The 9,495-nt window shown below is 33.7% G+C and overlaps 1 protein-coding gene across 1 annotated transcript; it reads left to right on the plus strand.

Moving 5' to 3' along the window:
- LOC120161819 (cell division control protein 48 homolog C-like) lies at positions 1-4,177 on the plus strand. Its single transcript, XM_039172027.1, has 10 exons — positions 1-1,061; positions 1,227-1,843; positions 2,214-2,366; positions 2,661-2,777; positions 2,907-3,011; positions 3,109-3,174; positions 3,289-3,353; positions 3,440-3,641; positions 3,799-3,930; positions 4,028-4,177. The coding sequence occupies exons 1-10, from the start codon at positions 83-85 to the stop codon at positions 4,073-4,075; spliced, it is 2,484 nt and encodes an 827-aa protein (XP_039027958.1). The 5' UTR covers positions 1-82; the 3' UTR covers positions 4,076-4,177.
- The last annotated feature ends 5,318 nt before the right edge of the window (positions 4,178-9,495 follow it).

Genomic DNA, 9,495 nt, shown 5'->3' on the forward strand with positions numbered 1-9,495 from the left:
TTCACTCTACCCGTTACCCTAACTTCTTAATTCTCTTTCTTTTCTAACTTGCCTCGCCTGCTTTCTCCAGAGAAACAAAACAATGGGAAGAAGAATGGGTGGCGGCCGCTCCCCTGCCGCTTCCTCCTCCGTTCTTAACCACAAGATTCTCAGCCGCCGACTCCAAACTTTTCAACAAGCCTACTCCACCGTCGATGAAATCGTCGACCACCTTCGAACTAATTACCCCGATTACAAACGCATCAAGCAACAACCTTTCGCCAGGGCCGTCCAACAAGCTCTTCAGTCCTCTTCCAAACACATCCAAAGGCCTTCTCCTTCAGCTTCCGATTTCAAATTCGACGTTGATAGTGAAGAACACGAGAACGCCGTTGCAGCTTCTTCTTCGCCTTCTCTTTCACGTTCGCGGAAGAAGCTTAGGAGAACCGATGGCACTGAACAAAGGTTACAACGTTTAGAGGAATTACACATTGAAAGGAGACGGATTCAGCACGATGACTCATGCTCGAGCTCGGACACTGACTCATCATCTTCATCGGAAGAAGTAGATGAGGACGTTTCAACTTCTGAAGATGCTATTTATGGAGAAAAAGAGGAGCCCAAGTATGATTTAATGAAATCAATGCTAAGACACTCTTACAATCATTCCAACAATACAAAATCGAAGTTTGAAGAAAAAAACATCGAAATGGAGGTTGCAACTAATAAGAATAAGAATAAGATTGATATGATCAATCAAGGTGGAACTGAGAACAAAGATGCAAAGGCTTCCGTTACGGCTGCTACTGCTGCTAATGGTGTTGAGGTTAATGGGAAGGATGTACCGAGGTTCAGGGATTTGGGTGGGATGGGAGGAGTACTGGAGGAGTTAATGATGGAAGTCATAGTGCCGCTTTACCATCCACACTTGCCGCGGTGGTTGGGAGTTAGGCCAATGGCTGGCATTTTGCTCCATGGCCCTCCTGGTTGCGGCAAGACCAAATTGGCCCACGCCATTGCCAATGAAACTGGTGTTCCTTTTTATAAAATTTCAGCTACTGAAGTGGTTTCGGGTGTCTCAGGTATTCATCTTTTGTTTTCTTTCTTTTGATACTGAGTATGATTATTTAAGGCTTCATGAATTGATAGCATTATTATAGGGTTTGATAAGTGAAAAATTCCCTTAACCGTGGAGATTTTTGCTGAGTATATTTTCTGATAGTTATGTTTCGAATTTGATATATTAGGTGCATCAGAGGAAAATATCAGGGAACTCTTCTCAAAAGCATATAGGACTGCTCCTTCAATTGTTTTCATTGATGAGATTGATGCCATTGCATCTAAAAGAGAAAATCTGCAGAGAGAGATGGAGCGGCGAATCGTCACACAGTTGATGACTTGTATGGATGAATCTCATAGACTTCTGCAACCAAATGACAAGGATTCTAGTTTGGATAGCTCCAATTCCAAGCCTGGTTATGTACTCGTGATTGGAGCTACCAATAGACCTGATGCTGTTGACGCTGCGTTACGGAGGCCTGGCCGATTTGATCGTGAGATTGTTCTTGGTGTTCCGGATGAAAAGGCCAGGCATGAGATCCTTTCTGTGATTACACGCAATCTTAGACTTGAAGGGTCTTTTGATCTTTTGAAAATAGCAAGGGCTACCCCAGGTTTTGTTGGAGCAGATTTGGCTGCCTTGGCTAACAAGGCTGGTAATCTTGCCATGAAGAGGATCATAGACCAAAGAAAGCATGCGATCTCTAAAGATCCTATAGATGAGGAGCAAGCTGATCAATGGTGGAGGCAGCCTTGGTTGCCTGAGGAGATGGAAAAATTAACCATCACTATGGCTGATTTTGAGGTAAATAAGGGTATACCATTTTTTTGTTTCCATTTATTTATGCGACAAACAACAAGCTGTTGTGTATGCTTAATGGCTTACATGTCCTATATGCTATATGTAAAAGTTATTTGGAAAATGAATTTGTATTGTCAGTACTATATGCGGTTTTCCTACTATAAGTATAAAGTTTAAGTGGCTGTCAATTCCTTAAATATAGTAGACTGTATAGTTGCCATTATAAGAGTTCTGATGAACTTGCATTGATGTTTTTATGATAGTTTTGAAAAGAAGCTGGTTAAATCTCTCTGTTCTGCATAAGTAATTTTTTATATGAAATTTAGTTATGCCTGTTCTGATGAATATTTGCTTAAAAAATCTTTACCTGCAGGAAGCAGCTAAAATGGTTCAGCCCTCATCACGAAGAGAGGGATTCTCTACAATTCCAAATGTTAAGTGGGAGGATGTTGGTGGTCTTGATTTCCTAAGGCAGGAATTTGACCGTTACATAGTTAGGCGCATAAAATTTCCTGAGGAATATGCGGTAATTATATATTGGTTTTAACTCTTTGTTCTTTCTCTCTGACCTGTTCAAGACAAGGAAAGAAAACCCTTGAACATAGAAATATATAAAAGGAGTAGGGTTAACCTTCTTAATGTAGTAAATGAAAGTCATCCATGAAAAATTGGTTAGAATGTGTGAAACATGTCTTGCATGACCTCCAGCTTAGTTGACTTGAAGGCTTAGTGCAATTATAATATAAGCAATGCCTACTTTGTTAGTCAAGCTGCTATCATAGTATTGTTTTACAAGTCATTCAATTATTCTCAATGTCAGGAATTTGGGGTGGACTTGGAGACAGGATTTTTGCTTTATGGACCACCAGGCTGTGGTAAAACATTGATTGCAAAGGCCGTAGCTAATGAGGCTGGAGCCAATTTCATTCACATCAAGGTCAGTCTGCAGCATTTATTTCAACTGGTTTTCTCTTTGTTAAAGATGATGTTAACTGGTTCTATGAAACAAATAGGCTAATTTTCCTATGTTTGTGCTTTTACTGATCATGAGTTCTTTGCTGATTAGGGCCCTGAACTTTTGAATAAATATGTTGGAGAAAGTGAGTTGGCAGTTCGGACATTGTTCAGCCGTGCCAGGACATGCTCTCCATGCATACTATTTTTTGATGAGGTCTGCGTTTTTTATTTCTAAATGAAAGAAAATTTTCCGGGGTCAACGTCTCTACTGTGAGATTTGATGTTTTTGAGGTCTTTCTGATCTTATCTAGGTGGATGCTTTGACCACAAAGCGTGGGAATGAGGGGGGATGGGTTGTTGAGCGACTTCTGAACCAGGTTAGTTAATCTGTTACGGCAGTCTCTTAGCAAACTGATCATCACTTACCGTCTTTGCATATAAAAAATAACCGATTGCAAATAATGACATGAAAGAATTGGTCATATCTTCAGTTACTCATAGAGTTGGATGGTGCGGATCAGCGGCGTGGTGTTTTTGTTATTGGTGCCACCAATAGGTAGAATATGTAGTTTCAGTTTTTCACATGAAAACTATCGATTATCATTGCTTTATGTTGTTTGGCTTTGCCATATTTTCTTGCAGACCTGAAGTGATGGATCGTGCTGTTTTACGGCCTGGTAGATTTGGTAAACTTCTTTACGTACCGCTTCCCAGTCCTGACGAACGTGGGTTGATCTTGAAAGCTCTTTCTAGGAAGAAACCGATAGATGCTGATGTGGATTTGAGTGCCATCGGCCGAATGGAGGCCTGTGAGAATTTAAGTGGGGCTGATCTTTCTGCATTGGTATGCTTCTACATTAAAATTCTAGGAACTAGAAAGTATGCACTATGTAAGGACTGATTTTCTCCTGAAAGTATACCTGTTTGATGTTTAAGTAATTAAACCATATCCCGAAACAAAATTGTGAAATTATAATCTCATTGAGCTTGAAAATATTCAGATGAATGAAGCTGCCATGGCTGCATTGGAAGAGAAACTCACTTCAACAGGGATATCTGAGGCTTCATGGACAATCAAGACATTGCATTTTGAACGTGCACTGAGTAAAATCTCACCATCCGTCTCTGATAAGGTATAATAATTTACGCTCCATTGCTTCTGATGAAATGATTCTTTGAAAGCAGTGACTGGTTAATTAACCGGTTTATATCATCTTGATCTTGGAACAGCAAAAACAGTTCTATAAGGTATTGTCAGAGAGCTTCAAAGCTGGTTGATAGGAGGTAAATCCCCATCGATGCATGCGGTCAACCGGAGCCGTCTGATATCCAACACCTGGAGACTGCATGCTCAAAGGTGCCTAAGATCAGTATAAATTATTCAATATATTCTATTTATATGTTTCCTTACCCCTAATGTGGAGTTATCAAAAAGAAACTTTGCTTCTCTCTTTTTGAGAACAAATTTTGTGCCGACAAATCAAAATTATGTTCGTTTTGGAAGTAATTTGAGGAAATACAGCGGAGAACCATGTATTCATGAATTTTGAGGAATATTTTTTACCCGTAGTGGACGCATTCATATCCAATAGCTCATCTGAATTTCCGTAGCATGGTGTGTATATATAGACTGTGATCACAGTATCATATTTTTCTAATTATATCTTTTTTATGTCATACGAATGATTATGGAATTAATTGTGTTAAATAAATTTGAAAATTGAAGCAAAAATAAAAAATATTGTTTTATATTTAACTATGAATATCGAAATATCCTGTTTAAAATAGCAAACATCTTCATAAATACACTCTCTTCTTAAAGTAATCCAAATCAGTCTACCAAACAAATTATACTTCATAAATATTGTTTGTATGTTCGCTTCCCACCATTTTGTTTGAATCAATGTTTCTTTCTCTGCCGGTTCATGCTATTTCTATGCCAAGGATGGAGGTAAAAAATTTATGGTAAGAGAAGCAATTATAGAAAATTTTAAGTAAAAAATATTTAAAATATATGAAAATTTAAACTCCTAATTCTCTCCTCGGTCCACCCTACCCCATGGCAATGGGCCATTTTACGCTTCCCCGTCTAATTTTGTCAAGTACTAGACATGTGGGCTTTAAAAAGAAAATTTTGGTGACCATCACATGCATGTGAAGATGATTTTGGGGATCGATTTTACTGCTTATTTGTGACACAGAAATTTAAAACAAAAACAGCAGAAAGAACTTTCTCCATGTGTCCTTGTTGTTGTAGGGCCTGTGTGTTGTGTTGTCCTATATCATGCAATGTAATGTGCCGTTTCACTTAGATTAGGAATACTCTTTGTCCATGTGTTAGTAATATATCACAGAGACTGTAAATATTTTTAAATTTTTAATTTATTTTATTATTCGTATTAAGTTTTAGCATAAATTAGAATTCAAATCAAATAGTATTGTTCTGTATATGCATGAGATTTTTAAACAATCAAATTCAATAAGCTTTCTTTCTTTTTTTAATCTAAGATACAAAATTAAGCAACATATAATTTAGTTTTATACAATGATAAGTTTAACTTTCAATATTTATAGCTTTTAAAAATTAAAAATATTCAACTTATTATAATCACTAAATAAGAATATTTTTGCTAGCCACTATTTTCAGTGCTTAACATAAAAATGAGTATTATATTTAAAAGATCAATAGATCCTAGCTAACAATTAATTTATTTAACAAAATGGGATATTAATTTTTTTTAAATAATGTATATTTTAAATCTTAATATTATAAACAAAATAAATTAAATTAAAAGAATATTTTGTAATAATTTTTATAATATAAATTAATCAATAATAAAATCATATACTAAAAATGAGTATTCTAAAACTACTATAAATTCTTTTTTTCTTAAAATTTTCTTTCTCATTTTTCTAGGTAATATTAGAATTTGTTAAAGGAAGAGAGAGAGAGAGAGAGAGAGAGAGAGAGAGAGAGAGTGGAGAATGGGTTGAGAGGGACTCTCATTAAGTGAAGAATTCTCTTGGTCTTTGCCATTTGGAGGTTTCCACTGAGCCTTGGGGGCATTGACAGTGTCACTACTCTACTTTTATATCCACGGAGCCTTTCCTGCTCCACCAAAGTTCCTCTTCTGTCAACATCCTATTCGTTATCACCTTCTAATACTCACTAATTAAAATATTTATATAAAATGTACCATATTTTTTATATCTCATCATTAATGTAATAATCGTATCTAATCCGCTTAAAACGCACATTTATAACCAATGTTTTAAATTAAGTTAGTTTGACCCTTCCATTTTATATTTTATTAAAATATATATTATGATCCGATGTTGAATTATACAACTCGAGTTAATAAGTCCAATTCGAATACGTTTACATAAAATTAAGGGTAATAACAAAGTTAAGGTGAGTTTGAGATGGTCTCCATTGTCCCTCTCATATATTAAAAAGTATGAAAAATATTATACCGATTCAAAATTATATATACGATACGATACGAATATGATTATATTATTAAATTTAACTTTTTAATATATTAAAGTATTAAAAAAATATTGTATAAATACGCCAAACTAATTTAATAGTGTAATTAATTTACAAATCCTTAAGCGCAAAGCTAGGTCCATGCAGCATTCATGCGTGGAGAATAGTGTATAATTCACTCTTTAATATAACCTTTTGATAGCAATATAAAAAATATATTAGTTCCAGTTATTTAATTTTTAATGTTTGATTGAACAATGCTAATATAAAATAATTAATGTGGCATGTGCCGACAGTCAAATAATGCAAAAATATTACAGAAAATTTTGAGATTTAACTTCCCTTGGTTAATTTTACAAACAACTTTATGTTTGGATGCAATAAGAATGTATACAGAAGCGGTCCAAAAAATAATTGACCAAACGTTCCTCTAAGCTAACTTTGGTATTCGATGCTAGCAGGATTGGATCAAAGGGATTCTCGAATATCTTTGAAAATTTTAAAATTTTATATAATTAAAATACATTTCTGATAATCTGTTTGTATCTTAGTAAAATTTTATAAGGTCCTTTTCTCTAAAACATTATAAATTTGTCTCTTTTAACATAAAATCTTATGTATAATCTTAGATGCTAGTGATTTTAGACAGGGGGGCTAATGTAATAAATACAAAAAATATTCAGATAAATTACTTATTCAATATTTTATTTTATTTTTTATTTCTATTTTAATCATTTTATTATTATTATTCTTATTCTTATTCTTATTATTATTATTATTATGTGAATACTTTAGGATGATTGAAATCTAGTATATGTTTAGAATTTTCTCACTCAATTGAGAACACAAACACACCCTATAAACGTAACTGCTCAAACCATTAACTTTTTAGGAAAACAATATTCTCTTTTATCATTGAGAGCACTTGATGGGTTCAACTTAACAATAATCCAATTATTTTTTACATTATGTTTTATTTTTATTTTAGTATATCATCTTTAAATTTAACTATGAACTACATAAAAATAATAATTTGACATGATTCGCAAAATTCATAAATACGAAAAACAAAGGGAAACAAAGAAAGAAAGAAATACAGCAAAATCAGATGTAGTATTTCTAATGGACACCACTAGAGACGAGTTAAAGATATAAAAGAGACAGATGCAATATCTTAATTAGGTGATAAACTTTAAAACTTTTAAGAGAGTTAAATTATAAAATTCTAACAAAAATAAAACATATTATCAATTAAAAATATAAAAAAATATTTAAAATATATATTAATTTAAAATATTTAGGGAGAATGATTACCCAATCTACCCCTTTTGAATATTACTGGACGTGAGATAAAAATGCATAAAAAACCTAATTCTGTGAATTGTGAAGCATGAGCTCTTTTGCTTTACCAATCAATGTCACTCACACATCATAGGCAAATTAAATAAAACACATGGAGAATGCATGGGTATATATACGATGGGGTGATCATTTAATGAGTGTAGCAGAAGCAGCAAAGCTAAGGTGTGTGTGTGCGTGATGTGATGACAGTGACCGAACTAAACGGGGTCGTGGCCTCAAATGCTTTTATCCAATGTATTGTCTCTGTTATGATGGTTATATGAGCATTGCCGGTCCAATGAGTTTTAATGTCCTTGGTGAAATAATAATTTTATGTCCCTATACTTGTAACGTATAATAGACAAAATATAAATTTTTTTAAAACAAAAATGTAATAAAAATTATCGTCAAACAATATCAATGCTAATACAAACCAAAACCTACAATGCTACAAATATCACCTAAAATGATGTCTTCGTGCATTTTTTGAAGCAAACACCTCTATTATTTTACGATAATCAAGACTTTGTAAAAATTGACTTTCGATGCTTAGAATTGCTAATTCGTTCAGTCTATCTTGAGTCATCGTGCTTCGAATATTAGATTATTAGAATGTTTAACCTATCTAACAATAAATCTATCTAAAGACCCATGTAAAGAATTAGCTATTTATTGTTCTTTATTTTTTCGTTTTCTATTTTGGGCATCCGGTGGTTGTTTTCGAGGTAATATATTTAAAAGTAATCAATAAAACAAATATAGTAACAAGTAAACAATAAAACAAGTATATTACCAAGGAAATATACAACCTGACTGGTGACCGAAGTTTATGTTGTTGACTTGTTCTTTCTCACTTGTTCTTTCTCACAATCAACTGATCTGAAAAATTAATGATGAAATCAAAATAATCAGACTGAATCACTCTAAAAAATGTATTGAGAAGATAAATTAAACAGGAAAGTTATCTATTGCTAGGCTGCTAGCAAAACAGAAAATGCAATCTCATGATCCAAGATCCAGAAAGTACTTGCAAACATTAGCCAGCACTTGCAAACATTTGCAAACATTCATCCCCACAGGCCTCACGCTTGTCTGAATTATTTATGAACCCGTCGCTTTTATATTTGCTTTTAATCTTTGGGTCCGGTTGGTTGAAAATAATTGGGTTCCATAACTATAATTTGCTGCATGTTAAAATTCTACACTTACTAGTCAAGCCTCGTTTCAAAAAATAAAATCAAATGGCATACGCACTACTGCATTTCGTTTTTCAAAAACAGGAACCGGTTTAAGCCCCACTCGATCGAACCAAATGGCTAACTTAAAACCATTAGGCAAGAACAAACTAATACCATTTCCAAAATCTTTAAAGTGAACCTGATTCTTTGAAAAAACAGGCCCCAAAGTAAAAAAAACATTGAGGCACATTCTAGATTCCTTGAACATTTAAAAATAGACAAATGAGGGAATTTTGATTCAATGCTAAGACGGTAAGACCAAACATGAAATTCATATTGAACATTTAAAAATAAACCCCTGATTTAAACAAAACTCAGATAAGAAAAATCCCGATCATACAATAAGGTATCTAATCAATTCAACAAAAACCCATAATATCTTTAAAAATCCATAAATAATGGGAATTATATAATAGACAAATGAGGGAATTTCGAAGAGGACTGGATAGATCAACCAGGTAGATCCAAGAAATTTGTCTCACTACATAAATTATAGAAAGCTGACCTGCGAGAACCGGAAAAGCATAAATGCATCCAAACACGAAGTAAATCAGAGAATAGTGCGAAGGATCTCGAACAACCGGAAACTGAAAAACAACTCAATATCGGATTCAGTTTTACAAGCAAAA

The sequence above is a fragment of the Hibiscus syriacus genome, unplaced genomic scaffold, assembly GCF_006381635.1.
Source record: "Hibiscus syriacus cultivar Baekdansim isolate YM2019G1 unplaced genomic scaffold, ASM638163v2 tig00111402_pilon, whole genome shotgun sequence".
Lineage (NCBI taxonomy): Eukaryota > Viridiplantae > Streptophyta > Magnoliopsida > Malvales > Malvaceae > Hibiscus > Hibiscus syriacus.

What these genes read in the sequence shown, in the direction of transcription:
- LOC120161819 (XM_039172027.1), top strand. Translation starts at nt 83, where the DNA reads ATGGGAAGAAGAATGGGTGGCGGCCGCTCCCCTGCCGCTTCCTCCTCC. An exon ending in AGTGGTTTCGGGTGTCTCAG is followed by an intron (nt 1,062 to 1,226) that starts GTATTCATCTTT and finishes TTGATATATTAG; the next exon opens with GTGCATCAGAGGAAAATATC. An exon ending in GTTATTGGTGCCACCAATAG is followed by an intron (nt 3,354 to 3,439) that starts GTAGAATATGTA and finishes ATTTTCTTGCAG; the next exon opens with ACCTGAAGTGATGGATCGTG.